The sequence below is a fragment of the Harmonia axyridis genome, chromosome 7 (genome assembly GCF_914767665.1).
Source record: "Harmonia axyridis chromosome 7, icHarAxyr1.1, whole genome shotgun sequence".
Lineage (NCBI taxonomy): Eukaryota > Metazoa > Arthropoda > Insecta > Coleoptera > Coccinellidae > Harmonia > Harmonia axyridis.
Genome location: NC_059507.1, coordinates 10136052 through 10154247, shown reverse-complemented (window position 1 = coordinate 10154247; position 18196 = coordinate 10136052). Strand labels below are relative to the sequence as shown.

General features: G+C 34.1%; 3 protein-coding genes across 4 annotated transcripts; 1 reads left to right on the top strand and 2 right to left on the bottom strand.

Moving 5' to 3' along the window:
• Positions 1-336: 336 nt before the first annotated feature.
• On the top strand, positions 337-5088 carry LOC123683948 (protein transport protein Sec24A). The gene is made up of 2 exons (XM_045622959.1): positions 337-472; positions 742-5088. Exon 2 carries the CDS (start codon positions 761-763, stop codon positions 4442-4444), a length of 3684 nt encoding a protein of 1227 aa, XP_045478915.1. The 5' UTR covers positions 337-472; positions 742-760; the 3' UTR covers positions 4445-5088.
• A 581-nt stretch (positions 5089-5669) lies between these two features.
• On the bottom strand, positions 5670-8672 carry LOC123683949. Its single transcript, XM_045622960.1, has 3 exons — positions 7100-8672; positions 5897-6088; positions 5670-5846 (listed from the first exon to the last, which is right to left on the bottom strand). The coding sequence occupies exons 1-3, from the start codon at positions 7972-7974 to the stop codon at positions 5738-5740; spliced, it is 1176 nt and encodes a 391-aa protein (XP_045478916.1). The 5' UTR covers positions 7975-8672; the 3' UTR covers positions 5670-5737.
• Positions 8673-9619: 947 nt separating this feature from the next.
• Positions 9620-18191, bottom strand: LOC123684358. 2 transcript variants are annotated; one of them, XM_045623585.1, is made up of 5 exons: positions 17965-18191; positions 17346-17598; positions 15806-15926; positions 14959-15174; positions 9620-9897 (listed from the first exon to the last, which is right to left on the bottom strand). In XM_045623585.1, the coding sequence occupies exons 1-5, from the start codon at positions 18036-18038 to the stop codon at positions 9716-9718; spliced, it is 846 nt and encodes a 281-aa protein (XP_045479541.1). In that variant the 5' UTR covers positions 18039-18191; the 3' UTR covers positions 9620-9715. The 2 variants fall into 2 exon arrangements, with proteins under 2 accessions (XP_045479541.1, XP_045479542.1); XM_045623586.1 differs by lacking the exon at positions 9620-9897 and adding an exon at positions 11572-11846 and having other exon boundaries at positions 17965-18178.
• Positions 18192-18196: the final 5 nt, after the last annotated feature.

The window sequence follows — 18196 nt, the reverse complement described above, 5'->3', positions numbered from 1 at the left end:
TTAGATGTTAAACATCTAATGGTATATAAGTTAGACTCTTATTTATTATTAATGTTATACTTCCAATTCATTTTATCAAAATAAAAAATGTTTCAGAATAAGCATATAAATCTCAGAGATTTTTCCATAGTCGACCAATAACGGACATTCAAGACATGTTGAAAATCACACTTTGTTCACTTTTTTTTTAATTCGATCATTTAAAGATTGCATATATGGTTGTTTTTCATAAAGTAAATTCGAAAAAGTACCAATTTCAAATTTTTCCTGACCTGGTAGTTCAATCTCAAAAACAATTATAATTCTATGATTATCTTATAATTAAAACCCGAAAGATGGCTCTGCTGTTGACGCCACGTAAGATTGACAGTAGGTGATACCACAAATAATCTTTGAATGAAAAATCAGAACAATATTAAAATATGAAGTATGAAAAACTGCATTTGTGATAAAATTTCCCATTAATTTCCAGGTAAATATGGGATTATTCGTTTAGTTCGACATTGGTTCATGAACTTCCTGATTTATCTTTTTAAAAGGACCAAATTCCATCATTATTGAACTATTTTTTCGTTCTGATCACTCATCGCCTCTGAGAAGTTTCCTGTTTAATTATTTAATTGATCTTTCAAGGAAATTGATGAATTAGCAGTTTTTGTTCATTTTTCAAAACGTTTGTATGCTGATGAATGAAGCTTATTAATTCCTATATGATTCTATCGCGAATTTTATGTTTTTCAGTGAATATTGAACATCCAAAATGTCTGAGAATAGGATAAATGGATCTCCTAGTTTATCAGAGAAAGCAGTGAACCCTGCTACAAGACCTGTGCCTCAGTACAATTTCAATGGAATCGCATCACCACAAAATTCTTCCAGGGGTTCTTCTCCCTCACCTCATTTACCTAAAATACCAGTATCGCAGTTGCCACCTTCAAGAATACCACCTTCGCAGCTTCCCCCTGCTTCATCAATCAACTCACTGTCTCAAAAAGTGTCACAGTTGACTGTTCAGCATCAGATGCCAAATATTATAAGGCCACAACATTTTTCAACACCTAATGAAAATGTAAGTTTGTTGAAGACAAATGTCAGTACAGGTTTAAGCAGTTTTTCTCCTGTTACAACAAGGTCTAAGAATGATAACTTATCACCACAGAATTTTCTTGAAATTTCATTAAATGATGATAAATCTACTAAGTCTGATCAATCCAAAGAAGATGAGTATTCAAATAGCCAGCCGATAAAAGCAGTTCATGGTATGGATGATAGGAATACAAATGTAGGAACTATGAATGATGTAAAAAGTAATAATCAGATCAATAAAGGAGTGCAAATGGAACCCAGAAACTTTAGCAATCATCTATTTCAAAATGATTATATGAACAGAAGCAATAATGATGCTGCAAGGTCAAGTCAACACAATCCATTTTTGGGTGATTTACTAAAAAATAATGATAATAAACCAGTTGTAAATCATTCATTACAACAGGGAAACTTTCAGCCATTACACTCTCAATTGCCTCTCAGTCAACATTTTAAAAACTCACCAAGTGCACTAGGACAACCTACCCCAGTTCAGTCGCAGTTTCCAAAAGTGGGAATGCAGAATGTGAGCAATAGTGTATATCCTGTGACTAATGTGAATAAACCCAATATAAGTGCTAATAGAATGCCTTCTCCCAACAATATTCCAGTACATAATCAGCCTTTGGCACCTCCGAATAGTAATAATTTTGTTCCAAGACCAACATCGGGTGTTAGACCAAGTTTCAATTTGAGTGCAATGGGAAGTCAGTTTCAGAATAATCAAGCTACATTAGGAAATCCAAGATTGCCGTCAATGCCTCAGAATGTATCAAATTATCGTTCACCAGGGAATCTCCAACCATTAGCAACTCCCCCTACTTACCCTCCAAGTTATAATGGTGAACAAAAGCAGTCTACACCATCTTTTAATCAGCCACCACCAACTCAAAACTACTCTCCGTCCCATGTTAGACCTCAAATGCAGTCCTCAAGATATCCTACTGTACCGCCCCAATCTACAGCAACTCAACCTAGTATGCCCCCATACAGTCAACAGTATCAAGGTAATCTAGCCCAGAATCAAAGAAATTCGGGATATGCAACAAATCAATACCAAACCCAATCGTATGGTCAAAATGTTGTGAGCCAAGGTTTCAACAAACTTTGGGGTATGGAAAATTATGATCTACTTCAAACAATCAACATTCTACCACCTAGCAAGATTCCAGCTCCTAAAATACTCCTGGGCAATGAGACTTTGAATTCAGCCAACTGTAGTGGAGAAATTTTCAGATCGACACTTACGAAGATACCAGAGAGCCAAAGTTTACTACAAAAGTCGAGATTACCACTTGGAATTCTCATACATCCCTACAAAGATCTTACTCAACTCTCAGTGATACAGTGCAATGTTATAGTGAGATGCAGAGCGTGTAGGACTTACATAAACCCTTTTGTTTCCTTCGTAGATTCAAAGAGATGGAAATGTAATTTATGTTATAGAGTGAACGAACTTCCGGAAGAATTTCAATATGATCCAGTTTCAAAGACTTACGGAGACCCTTCAAGAAGACCCGAGATTAGATCGAGTACCATAGAATACATAGCTCCTGCTGAGTATATGCTACGACCTCCTCAACCAGCTGTTTATCTATTTTTGTTGGATATCTCCAGACTGGCTGTGGAATGCGGATATTTGAATTTGTTCTGTAGTGTTCTACAAGAAGAATTAGTTAATTTGCCTGGAGATTCCAGAACGCAAGTTGGTTTTATAGCTTATGACTCTTGTTTACATTTCTTCTCATTTGCCGAAGGGTTGAGTCAACCCCATGAAATGATGGTTTTAGACATAGATGATATATTCTTACCCTGTCCAGATAACTTGTTAGTTAATTTAAAAGATAAGATGGAACTGATAAGAGATTTACTGAACGAGCTCCCGACTAGGTACAATAACAGCTACGATAGCAATTCTGCTATGGGAGCTGCTCTACAAGCCGCTCATAGAATGATGTCTGCCACCGGAGGCAGAGTAACTGTATTCCAGTCAAGTCTACCTAACGTTGGTCCTGGTGCTTTGACACCAAGGGAAGATCCAAATCAAAGATCAGCAGCTGAAGTTCAAAACTTAAAACCCGCAAACGATTTTTACAAACGTCTAGCGCTGGACTGTAGTAGTCAACAAATATCCGTGGACTTGTTTATAATCAATTCTCAATACATTGACATAGCCACTATAAGTGGAATCAGTAGATTCAGTGGAGGAAGCGTTCAACATTTTCCTCTTTTCAAACACAATAGGCCTATTCTGAGTGATAAGTTAGAAAGATGTTTTAGACGATATTTGATTAGGAAAATTGGATTCGAGGCAGTTATGAGAATAAGGTGCACAAGAGGGATGTCGATACACACATTTCATGGGAATTTCTTTGTTCGTTCTACGGATTTGCTTTCATTACCTAATGTTAATCCGGACGCAGGATTTGGTATGCAAGTTTCAATCGACGAGAATTTATCGGATGTAGATACTGTATGTTTTCAAGCAGCTTTATTATATACATCTAGTAAAGGAGAGAGAAGAATTCGAGTACATACGTTATGCCTACCTGTAGTATCGGCTCTTCATGAAATTGTACACTCAGCTGATCAACAATGTATAGTTGGACTATTAGCTAAAATGGCAGTGGATAGAAGTATAGAATCTAGTCTTTCAGATGCAAGAGAAGCGTTCATAAACGTTGTCATAGATATATTGTCCAGCTATAAATTATCTCTAAATCTTGGATCAACTCCGAACGGATTGCTGGCACCAAATTGTTTGAAACTTTTACCCTTATACATTTCTGCCTTGCTTAAAACTCAGGCATTTAGAACAGGTACTTCAACTAGATTGGATGACAGAGTTAAAGCTATGATCGATATGAAAACATTGCCGTTAATGAGGTTAATTCAATGTGTTTATCCTGATTTATATCCAGTACATAATTTAGAGGAACAACAAATAATTTTGAATGTGGAAGAAATTCCCATTCATGTACCTCCCCGCCTACAATTAACATCAAGAAATATTGATAGCATAGGTGCTTATCTTATGGATACTGGAGATCATATGATACTATATGTTGGTTCTAGTGTATCACAAGTTTTTCTGATGGAGGGTTTGGGTGTCCAAAATTTCAATTCATTGGATGAACAACTGTATGACATTCCGTTCATAGAAAATGAAACTAATCTCCGGCTAGTGTCATTCATAAACTATTTGAATGAGGAAAAACCTCATCCTGCAACTATACAAATAATAAAAGATAATAGTCCTAATCGTGGTGTGTTTCTTGAGAGACTTGTAGAGGATAGATTTGAAAATGCACTTTCTTATCACGAGTTTTTACAACACATAAAAGCTCAAGTGAAATAATGTTAAGTTGTATTCATTCTATAATTATTGGTTTTGTAAAATTATACATCTTTATATATAAGGGTGTAACTCTTCGAGTCATTATAACTAATTTGGTGGAATGAATGAACCAGGAAAGAATATGTTTCGATATATTGTTTTCAATGGAATTTTGAGATGTACTCTTTCAATATATGTCCAAATTACGCAAATGCCATTAGAATATTTTATTTATCTTATAGCAAAGATTTTTAATAAGTATGTTAAATGCTTGAATGATTGATTCCATTTAAATATGTGGCAGTGAATAAACTGCATGGCAAAATTCGAGTTTAGTTTTTGCAAAATGAAATTAACTATGACTATTATTTCTCTGATGTTATAATGAAAAAAATTGTTATGCACACAAATTAAGTGGAGAGTTTTTCAATAGCATTGAATGTTTTGGGAATGTATATAAATTATTTTAAATAGTTCTTTCTATTCTACTCTTATTTTATTTATCACCCCAAATAGTGTAGAAAATACACTTTGTATCAGTGAGTTTATATAAAAAAATTGTTTTCTGAATCTATATTGAAACAGACCATCCTGAATGAGTGAAAATATTATTTATATTATGTTTATGTACATCAAATGCATAATAAAGATGTGCATTATTTGTTGATAATCTTTCAATGAACTTATTTATTCATTTTATCTATTAACAATTATGGAAATCAAGATTAATTACCTATGAGGAAACTAAATAGATTAGATAAAATTCCAACAGAACGTGATTCAGAAGATACTATTGTACTCAACAGAATTCATTTAAAAGTTTACTATCTCAGTAGATCTTAATCCTAATCAATTCTACACCATTTGTATCTAGAATTTGCTTTTACACTTTTCAATAATTTATCTTTTGAGGAAAAAGAAATTTTTAACCAACTCGGAAATTTTCTGTTTTAAGGTGTACAAAATTGAATAAAAAAAATCTGTCCGCCTTTCATATCCGTTTGGTAGAAGACAGTTGATCTTTCTAGTTCGAATTATTACACAAAAAATCGAGAAATCAAATTTTGAACACTAGGTAGAATTATGAAATTTCAAAAGCGTATTAGCTTTTTATTGGAAAATCTCTGGATTTGCAATATTCTACGAGATGCAAACAAATAATAAAATTAGACGTTTTATACTATAGTAAAAATATATTATAATCATAATTGAGATCCAGCAGCAGGTTTTCTGAATTCATCGAATATTTTATTGGTATAATTTTTATTTCTAAGTACTAAGTCATATAAAATCAGTTCATTTTCTCTCGCAACATCAAGTATAATCTCTTATTCCCTTGCATATGATTTCATTACATCGTTGTTTTTTTACTGAGTCAAATATCATTTTCAACTCTTCTTCTCGTTCTGTCGTGTATTTTCCCCTATAAAGAATCGTTGTTAGCTAAATACATTTCTTGTGGTAAACACTCACCTGTTAGAAAAATTATTCAAGAAATTTTCGATGTGAAGTTCTGCATTTTGAGATGAAGAGGCACTGAGAATAAGCTCACAAAGCAGTCTATTTTCACAGTCCTTATCGTCGAGTTGGTTGAAATATCCTAGTGATGACACCAATTTCTTTATTGTAGAACTGTGCGTATCTTCATCTCTTGATCTCGTCATGCTGAAATTTATATTAATGAACAAATAAACGAACCCACTTCGTTTAATATAATATGGAAAAAAAATTTAAATTCACCCGAAAAAGGATCACAGACTCGGAAGCAATATTTTCCGTTTACCAATATTTACTTCTTCCAAGGAGAGCGCGGATCGGTCATACAGGGTGTTCCTGAATTGGAGGTACAAAGGAAAGTGAAAGATTTCTTGGATAATTTAATTTTAAGAAAAAAAGTCCTGTATAAACATGGGCCCATAAACGGTATGTTTTCGAGATACAGGGCGTTTCTTGTAGTCCTACTTTTTTGTGATGCTTATACCAGTTTATCGAATCTTTATTAATATTCGCTACAGATTGAGAAATGAGTATACCTACTTAAACTCATAATTTATTCATCACGCAGCTTACTAAATGGATTTCTGTAATAAATCTCGAAATCGGAGGCAGATACGACAAAACTACAAGAAACCAAAAAGTGCCGTACTGCATCATAGTTTCTTTTTACATTTTTCTAATACTACACCCTGTAGATTTTGCATTGAAAATTAGCATATCACACAATGAAAGCTTCAAATTCGAAGATTTATGCGAAATTTAAATTAAATATCTTGTGAAGGGAAGGTGCTAATAGAAAAAAATTGAATAAAAAATCAAACTTTAACACCCAGTACCTCTAAAACGAAGCGCCTGCGGGCCAAGTTTGTAGGACTTTTTTTCTTAATAAAATGATCCCAGGAATCTGTCATTTCACAGAGAGAGGTCAATTTCACACAATAACTGTCCCATTTTTTTACCGCAACTATACATACCTCCACTTTAGGAAAACAATGTATATTCCCATTCTTGATTTAATAATGAAACTTTTATTATAGTGGTAATCATTTCTATATTCATAGTAGGTTTAAATTCAACACAGCCCGATTAGTCAGTGTTTTGTGAAACCCGCATCAAACTCAAATTTTACGCTAATCTGATCAATCTAATCCAATTATGTAAATACATTAATCTACTTACGTAGCATTCACAGGACTGACAGTGATAATAGTTGGAGTTAACGCACTTATCAAGAGTCCTATTGGTATGAAAGCAGCAATGATTTTAATGATTTTCTTCCAGGGATTGTCATATTTCTTTACAGGGTATTCATGTCCTCCATGATGCTCAATCCCTGTTGGTGGTTTCTCAATATATCCTCCATATTCGTAACCATAACTTGGCTTTTTCGGTAGGTACCTATTGCTGCTTGGATACGAATAACCTCCAATATCCCATGCTGCACCTCCAATGCCTGTGCCACCGCCGCCACTGGCAGAAATAGGAATTTTGGCACCCAAATTGATCAGTGGTTTATCCGACGCAGAATCGTAGTCATTCTTTCCCGAAAATCCAAAAGTACGTCCACGGTTTTCTTCAAATTTGTACGGTCTGTCTTTAGCAGTTGGTACTTTGGTTTCCGGAAATCGAAAATTCGCAGGGTTCCATGTAGTTTCCCAGGGTGAATTCGATTTTCCGAATTGTTCGTCTACGTTCAAGCTAGTATGTTTGGCTTCTGCGTAAGCTGGTTTAACAGGCACAATATTTCTTTCGAAAGTCAGTTCTTTAACTTCAGGACTTGGTCTGAACTCATCGTTACCTTTCGCTTTTTTATACAAGGTGTTGTTTGTCCCTATTTCTACTGCTTTAATCACGTGAACGTTCTGCGTTGATGGTACTGACGTAGAGACAAACACATCGGTATTCACCGATATAATACTAGAGTTTTGGACTTGACTCTCGGACACATTAAAGCCAAACGGAGGATCACTTGTTAATTTAGAGTTTATTTCTTCGGCGTTTTCACCTAAGCTTCTTTCGATCAGCAGGATTACAAAAAGAAAATTGAACATCATAATTTTATCACGACTACACCTATACAGACATTCTTATAAGAGACAAATATGTGGGATATTGGTCTTCCCGGATTTATAATGCTGCCGAAGACAATAGAGTTGCATTTATTTCATTTCATGATACAGTTACAGTTTTAATATGATATAATCCATTGTGTGCAGGTGTCCGTGAAGAGGAAAGTTTGGATTTGTCAATTTTCTAGTGGATTATTTGCTCCAAAGACCCGGGAATCAATTTTAAATTGTAGTTGGAATTTTCTCTTTTCTCCAATATATTTTCTTTTATCATGAAAAACATTGTACGGGATGTATTGTAGGTACAACAAAAAAAAACTAAGTATATTACTTACATATTATTGTAAGTACAAATTTTGTTTCCGCAAACAATTGTCAAATATCAAAATCAAATTAAAATAAGGAAATAAGTACTGACGTGAATTATGTGCTTTTTAGCCCTCGTTCATTGATGCCTATATGTGGTCTCCAAGGTTTCAATTGGCGCATGAATGATGAGCGCTCAAAAGCTCTTGAATTCAGTGCTTTCCTCTTTTTTTTTCGTTGTAAATTCTTGAACCTCATGTGGTTCTGAGGCCTCATCTATTCTCTATTAACAAGAAATTTTTGCATGAAGCTAGAAATTAATATTCTATATACAGGGTGTCCCGTAAAAACCACGTCAAACCGAGGGAGAATGTGGATCAAAGGATAACCCACCTGCTATGACAAAATTCCCATTATAAAAGTCAAACCGTTTTAGAAAAAATTTTTTTTTTAAATAATGAATTTTTGCCCCTTTCAATAGTTTTTCCTTACGGTTGGTACAATTCAGTTTCAGTAAAATATTGCTGAAGAATGATTTTAACGTTTACGTTAAAAACATCCTCCGAACATTTCAAAGGGGGGCTATGAGAAATATTTTTATTGGAAATTTTGGTAGTGGATTATTTTGTTCATGAAGTTTAGCCCATCGTAGTGGAAAAAAATGTACCGAGCTACTGCTGCACATTACACCAATAAATTGTCTATTTTATAGTGATTTCAGAGAGGTATCACACAAGTAATTTGTTATTCAAAGAAAAAAGATATGGCTGTTTTTATCCAAATGGGTACGTTTCTGACAAAATCAAGTTTGTCAATTCTGTTAAGAAATTTTCGATGTTGTATTACTTAGTGAACAATGGTAATTGTTTGCGTGCGAAAATATTACTCGCATAATTATTCACCTCAACGAAATTAAATTTTGCCGGCAAATTTTGCGAAAACATCATGCAGATCCAGATTTTTTAATAAGATCATTAGGAGCGACGAGTCACCCTGTATAGGGTGTCCCGAAATTATGTCAAAAAAAAAAACAATGGTATCTATATATTCGACGCCAAAAATTAGAACGAAAACCTCATATAGTTTTTCTTTCAATTTTTGTCAAAAACTAATAGAGAAAATTGTTGTTCAGTCCAGAGATTTTCCAGTCCCCAAAGAATTAAATACAATACATAACCCAGGTTAAGTCAGTGACGGGTATAGCACCAGAGAGAGGTGTAGGCAAAATGCCTTAAACTGTTTTTTTTTTGTTGAGTATAATAAATTGAAAATGCAAATTCCACACAAAATTCTACATTGTGTCCTGACGTTTCAAACTTCGAAATTCAATCAAAATATATCGGCTATATTGTCACCAAATTTATCAATTATAACAAGAAACATCTATTTTTTTTAAGTCCTACTATATCTCATGGATAATTCAAAAACAAGACTTGCTCATAGGTATTTTCTTGTCTTTAACACTTCTGCCTGAAGGAAACGGACTGTGCCAATGCATTGTATCCCTGAAAAGCATTTGACCCCATCTTTCTACCACAGGATCTTTTTGTTTTTCTTCACATTCTTTCTCAAAGGGATTCCACTGTGCTATGTCTTTCACCTCTGAAACGAATCGGAATATTATCTGATTGTTTCCAAAAATAAACCCTTTGGAATCATTCGAGGATAATAAATTCTAACCTAACATAACCTAAGTTTATATTTGGGATAGTAAAGAAGGGAGCAAAAATTATGGGCAAAATTTGAAAACTCGAAGTTCTTGGAAGCTATATACAGGGTGGCCACTGTTTCAATGGGATTGTATTGGTAACTTTTAAACCATAAGAGTTAGAAGGTCGGTCAAATGGAGAAAAAGTTGCATGCATAGAAGCATTATCAAGCAGTTCAAACAAATCGAGATTATCAGGGCCGGTTATATTGAGATATCATAAAAAAAGTAAATTCTGTCATTTTGATTTTTCTTTTTTCCCCACTTTATTTCAAATATTATCAAGAAATGTTACAGGAATTTTTTATTCGACAGTTAATTGTTCTCAATTTGACGTAATCAGATTTCGTAGCCAACGTTTCGTGCTCTCTGGGCCACCCTCAACCTCATTTTTTTTCAATACGGACCTTTATATTTTATGACACTTTTCGAAATAACTTTTAACGCTGAATTCAACGATATACCATACAATGTCATTCAAAGTTGATTTTCAGGTGATTTTGACCCTTATCCAAATTTCTTTGGGTCGGATCTGTATTACATTTCGGTACCTTTAGTTTAATTAACAACAAGCAATACATTTCGATGAGAAAATCAACTTACTCATCATGAACTGAATGGGACATATCAGAATCAAAGAAACAAGTAATAATTATTTACATATTTCAATTCATAATAATTAAACGAATTATCATTTAATGAAGGAAAAATCGAATGATTATTCGAAAGTAAATGAAAATGAATGAAGTAAGTGTTCGAAATGTCCACCATTTTGTAAAATGCACTTAACGGTTCTGGAACCCATACTTCTTATACATTTGCTTATTTCGTCTTCTTGAATACCTTCCAATACATTCTCAATCTTCTCGCGAGAAATCACTATTGTTGGATTTGTCATTTGTTCCAGAATCGAACTTTATTTTGATATCATTACGATATAAGTTTTGCAAGGATTGGTATTCAAATTTGAAATCATTGTATTCGCTTCTCTTCACTATTTTAAACAGCAGTTTTTGATAAATTGTATTAACTACAGATCCGACCCAAAGAAAATTGGATAAGGGTCAAAATCACCTGAAAATCAACTTTTAATGACATTGTATGATATATCGCTGTATTCAGCGTTAACAGTTATTTCGAAAAGTGTCATAAAATATACAGGTCCGTATTGAAAAAAATGAGGTTGATGGTGGCCTAGAGAGCACGAAACGTTGGATACGAAATCTGATTAGGTCAACTTGAGAACAATTTATTGTCGAATAAAAAATTCCTGTAACATTTTTTGATAATATTCGAAATAAAGTGGGAAAAAAAGAAAAATCAAAATGACAGAATTTACTTTTATTATGATATCTCAATAACCGGCCCTGATAATCCTGATTTGTTTGAACTGCTTGATAATGCTTCTATGCATGCAACTTTTTCTCCATTTGACCGACCTTCTAACTCTTATGGTTTAAAAGTTACCAATACAATCCCATTGAAAAAGTGGCCACCCTGTATATCCTTGAACGCGCTTGGTTTATTAACTCGAGGAAAAATAGATCACATAATATATATGACAACAATGAGTGAGTGATGTTTTATTATGAGTACGGTTTTTACAAAATGAACATTATGAATATGATTTATCTGATTTGAATTCATAATAGCGTCTAATGTTGAATTTTCTATAAGATAAAATACATAAAATTGTATTTCTTTAGAATTTTTCAGAAGTTTTTTTGTTCTTTCGGGAAATGTATTTTTTCTTTCATGATTATTCCACCCAGTTTAGACACATTGTCCATATATTCTGAAATTCCGTTTGTCGTAGCAGCAAGAGGTCCATGACATGTTCCAACTGAAAGATAAAATTTATAAATACCAGTTTTGCGTCTTCTTGCGACATCCCGCGAAAAAAACCGTCCTTTTGTTATATCTTTTTGCATCTTGGAATTTTTTCGAACGGCCTTGTTAATAACCGCGAAAATTCGAAACAAACTTTCAACTGAATAGTAAATTTTTGGATAACTTGCGTTATCGATAAATTGTGTATACAGGGTGGCCACTTTTTCAATGGGATTGTATTGGTAACCTTTAAACCATAAGAGTTAGAAGGTCGGTCAAATGGAGAAAAAGTTGCATTCATAGAAGCATTATCAAGCAGTTCAAACAAATCGAGATTATCAGGGCCGGTTATTGAGATATCATAGGAACTTCTTATACATTTGCTTATTTTATCTCCTTGAATACCTTCCAATACATTCTCAATCTTCTCGCGAAGAATCTCGGGTTCGTAGTATTATGAATTTTATTTTTGAGATATCATTAATTTTCATTTAGGTAGTTACTTTCGAATAAAAATTTGATTTATCTTGAATTAAATGATAGTTCCGTTTAATCAGTATGAACTGAAATATGTAAATAATTTTTACTTGTTTCTTGCTTTGATTCTAATATGATCCATTTAGTTCAAGATGAGTTAGTTGATTTTCTTATCGAAATGTATTGCATGTTGTTAATTAAACTAAAAGTACCTAAATGTAATACAGATCCGACTAAAAGGAATTTGGATAAGGGTCAAAATCACCTGAAAATCAACTTTGAATGACATCGTATGATATATCGTTGAATTCAGCGTTAAAAGTTATTTCGAAAAGTGTCATAAAATATGCAGGTCCGTATTGAAAATAATGAGGTTGAGGGTGGCCCAGGGAGTACGAAACGTTGGATACGAAATCTGATTACGTCAAATTGAGGATAATTTACTGTCGAATAAACAATTCCTGAAACATTTTTTGATAATATTTGAAATAAAGTGGGAAAAAAAGAAAATCAAAATGACAGAATTTACTTTTTTTATGATATCTCAATAACCGGCCCTGATAATCTCGATTTGTTTGAACTGCTTGACAATGCTACTATGAATGCAACTTTTTCTCCATTTGACCGACCTTCTAACTCTTATGGTTTAAAAGTTACCAATACAATCCCATTGAAAAAGTGGCGACCCTGTATAGGTACTTACGAAATATCAGTGAATGCTGATATATCGGGTGTCCCAAGGTGAGTGGCCTATTAGATTATTATGGAAACTATTGATGGTAAATATTTCAAATTTTGTGGATAGATATTTGGCCATGTTAGGTACATTTTTAAAATAATTTCACATTTCCAGTGTTGCCGGATGTACCACAATTTGGCAACAACTTTGTTATTTTGAATAGGACATCCGGTATTTCTATTTTTTTTATGATACTCCATGAAATATTAAATCTATTCACTCTTACTTTTCCATCCCTATCTTCAACGGTTTTTGAGTTATTAATTATTTTTCGAAATTTTTGATCAAATTGGCGTATTACGAAAATGATTCTAATTCGTTCAATATTTGAGATTTAAGTCAGAAATTTCGCAAGTCGTTAGATATTGATCTGATCTGTGTCACTGCTCTTGAACTATGGTTGTCAATAATACAGGACGGACCAAAAAAATTCATCATTTGCCAAGTTACAAAATTGTGAAAAAGTCTATTTTTTCAAATTAGACACCTAGTATATTTTTCAATTTTTGGAATCAGTACAACACACTCTACAATTTTTCTATTCACGTCCCTATACCTATCTCAACTGGATTCCGAGTTATATGCGTTTATTAGATTTCACATTGATTCAATAAGTGTTAATATCTTTTGTATTGTTATGTTCTCTATGTGGTTCATAGATCGATATATCAATGAATCAGTTCAATCCATAAATGTCAAAATAAACAATAATTGCCTAACAGGTGTTTTGTTCCGAGGTTTTTCTATAAATAATGGCACAAGAAAGATATACACATATAACGCATATAACTCGGAATCCAGTTGAGATAGGTATAGGGACGTGAATAGAAAAATTGTAGAGTGTGATGTACTGATTCCAAAAATTGAAAAATATACTAGGTGTCTAATTTGAAAAAATAGACTTTTTTACAATTTTGTAACTTGGCAAATGATGATTTTTTTGGTCCGTCCTGTATTATTGACAACCATAATTCAAGAGCAGTGACACAGATCAGATCAATATCTAACGACTTGCAAAATTTCTGACTTAAATCTCAAATATTGAACGAACTAGAGTCATTTTCGTAAAACGCCAATTTGATCAAAAATTTCGAAGAATAATTAATAACTCAAAAACCGTTGAAGATAGGGATGGACAAGTAAGAGTGAAAAGATTCAATATTTTATGGAGTATCATAAAAAAAATAGAAATACCGGATGTCCTATTCAAAATAACAAAGTTGTTGCCAAATTGTCGTACATCCGGCAACACTGGAAATGTGAAATTATTTTAAAAATGTACCTTACATGGCCAAATATCTATCCACAAGATTTGAAATCTTTACCATCAATAGTTTCCATAATAATCTAATAGGCCACTCACCTTGGGACACCCGATATATATTCTGAGATATGGAAATTCTACAGGAAGATTCAATCTTCCGATTATATCTACGCGATCTTCATGACATTTTGCATGAATATTTGTTATAATTCCACTGATATGGGCATTTTTTCAATTATAAAGAAAACAAAATTTCATAATTTCAACGGATTTGGCCCATTAACGAACGTTTCAGAATTCATTTTTCATTAGAATATCACAGCTGTGTATTAGCTTGTATGCCGTTGTTTTATATACTGTTAAAACATAAAGAGCTTTTTAATTTTGAATAGTCCGCTATCTTCGGACAGCTGTCACTGTTGTGGCTGTCATCTTTTGAAATTTTGATTTTTTTTTCATTCGCAAATTAAGAATATTTCCTTTCTTATATGTAGATAATTGTTGGAGGAAATTATGTGACAACCCCAGAAAAATCGGTGATTTGTAAGAACAAATATCTCTAATTTCGTTTTGAACTGAACAACCACGTTGTGGTTTTCCCTCTCAACAAAAACTATCAAACTATAGAATAGATATGAGCCTTACTGCAATGTTCTGTGACCTCTCCGCCCAATCCACCTCCACCTCCTCCTGAACCCTTGCAGTATCCCATTTGACTTATAACTGCGGGCCTGTAAGCTACATTCCTCTGGCCTGGTCTGCAAGGGTCACCCGGTAGAGTCACAGGTTCCGGACATGGAGGCGCACCAGACACTCCAGCAGTTCTAAGTAGCTCATCGTATGAAGCATCTGGATATTCTCCTGCAAAATCGAATTGATTTAGTGAAGGTTCTCTTTCATCTTCAAAATTATTGGAAATGCGAAAGAATTATTAGGTCTAAATTTGATGTCTATAAAGAGCGAATCTTCGGAAATACATCTATAGATCTCTATATGATATAAGTACATAGGCGTACAATTTTGCTTCCGCCGTTTGATCAAGTAATGCCTCTGATTCTGCATCTTCGAAAACCTTCTCTCTTCCATCGCCATGATGGTCTTCGAGGTCAAAATCACCGTTCTTGAAGCGTTGAAACTACTCTCGGTACGTCTTTTTCACTAATAGTGGCCTCATCATAGGTATTTCAGAGCATTCGATGAGCCTCAGCCGCAGATATTAAATCAGAAAACTAAAACTTCCCGCAAAATACAGAAATTTGGCTCGTAAGCTGTTTAATCGAGAATAACTTTATGATTCAGACACAGATCGACTAATATTTGCAAGGCGTTATGTATGACATCTACGATCTATTTATTTCGACTACCACTTACCGCTACAGCCATTATTGCAAAACGGCGGAAACAAAATTGTGCCTCATACTGGGTTATTCATATTCATGTCGTGGTCCGGATGTGAAACTATGAAATTAAATTATACAGATTCTTTACTTACTCATCCGACAAAAGTCAACCTCATAAGTTGTTCGCAAACGATCTCTATTGATTCGAGATATCAAATCGTCAGGAGGAGCATTTCTCAAGCATTCGTAAATAAACGGATACTTTTCTTGGAGCTGAAAAAAAAATAAACTTGTATTATTAATAACGAGTGTTTTTTTTCGAGGTATATAACTTTAAGTTGGCATTACTGTTCAAGATGGCGACCGATTTAACAGCTGTCAAGTTATTTATTCTCAGTTTGGTTTGGCAATTCATCATGAATAGACTCACGCCTGAACAACGCTTGCAAATAGTGCAGTTTTATTTCGAAAATAATGGTTCTGTGCGGAATACGTATCGCGCACTACGTCCATTTGATTTTGTTTAGCGATGAAGCGCACTTCTGGTTGAAGGGCTACCTCAACAAACAAAACTGCTGCATTTGGAGTGAAGCTAATCCTCAAGTGTATTGCGAAACACCGTTACATCCAGAAAAACTGACTGTTTGGTGCGCTTTATGGGCTGGTGGAATCATTGGTCCGTACTTCTTCAAAAACGATGATGGCCAGAACGTTACAGTCAATGGTGATCGGTATAGAGCCATGATTACTAACTTTTTCATTCCTGAATTGAACAACCATGATGTCCAGGAGCTATGGTTCCAACAAGACGGCGCAACATGTCACACAGCTCGTGCCACAATCGATTTATTGAAAGACATGTTTGGTGACCGCCTAATTTCACGTTTTGGACCTGTGAATTGGCCTCCAAGATCCGAGCCAGCCGTGGCGGTCATATGCCAGAAATCATATTCAAAATGTAATGCCACAAGATTATCTTGCGGATGAATAAAATTCATGTCAATCGACTAATCCATCGTTGTTTTATTGCAATTTAAAGTTCTATAGCTCTATAAAAACACCCTTTACTATTGATAATCATTTTAAACTTCTATTTATGTGTAATTGGCCCAAATTCCTTGTACCGCCCCTCTATAAGACTCCTACGTTAAAAATTTGAATATGAAAAATAAGAATTTACGTGACTATTTATGAATACCTATTCAATTATTCATTAATAGTCATAGGTACTATTCATGAATATCCATTAATCTATTCATTAATAGAAGGGGATTTTTTATGGAAGATTATGAATTCATTGTCAAATATTCAACATGACGTCTCCAAAATGACGGACGAGTTTTATGATTATGGCCCGATTCTAATCAAAATTGAAATGCGTGTTTTTTGAGGTCATGGATCATGAATTCTTGTTGAAACTCCGAATAATTATATCTTAAAAGTTATTCTTCAACTATTCAGGGAAATTCACTATTCATGAATATTTAACTATTCATGAATATTAGTTCTATTCATGAATAAATCAATCAATGAATATGATTGGAAATATTTATTGGTCTTGAATTCGAATCTGACCAATGACATTGCGGTGGGTACCAAATGTAGTGTCTAAATCTAAATGCCTACCCTAGCACCTGATACGCCTCAGAGATAACATAGATATATCTCTGATAGGCCTACACAAAAAATTACCTTCTGAAGGAAAACGTTGGGTTGGTTGAATCGACTGATCTGGGATTCTGGGGGTGCCCCCACTCTTGCGGGATAGATTTTAGGATCCAGCAAAGGCCCCATAGGGCCCAATCGACTCCATGCTTCTTCTTTGAGGGCGTTTGGACCCAATACCTGTTTTTGTTCATTCGATGGATGTATTGGAGGTAGAGCGTTGCAATCGCATGTTTTCTGGTCACGATACTGAGCTTTGTATAGATGATCAGGAGATGGCCTATGAAAAAAATGGGATATTTTCCGAGCACTTGTTTATATTAACTCTTTTAGCTTTGAAATGTGCTAAAAAATCACCTGTGAAAATTAAATCACACGATTCTGAAATTCAAAGTATTCAAATTTGTTCCTGATCTAAGAATTTTGTCCCAGACAGTGGCGTACCCAAGGGGGGGAATAAGGGGGATATATCTCCCCCAGAAGGAATATCCATTATATGTAACAACCTTATATATCACAATCTTATTATGAGTAAGCAAAATTTTTTGGAAAACTTCTTCAAAAAAAGGAAAAATTGAAAATTTTTTTCTTTATCCCCCCCAAGGCTTATGACTGGGTACGCCACTGGTCCCAGATTTCTACTCACTTCGAGCCAAACGTCCTCACATAAGGCCACAAGTAATCTTTCCTATAAGTGGTAACAAATTGATTCATAACCATTTTTTCGAGTGATTTCACACAAGTCTCACAAAAATAGAGATATAGTTGACCTAAGACTAATTACGCATGAATTTGGCCCACCCCACAAACAAATTAAGACATCGATTCGACAATCACATCAAAATTTTCTGAAAAAAGTAATGACAAATTAATTTCCT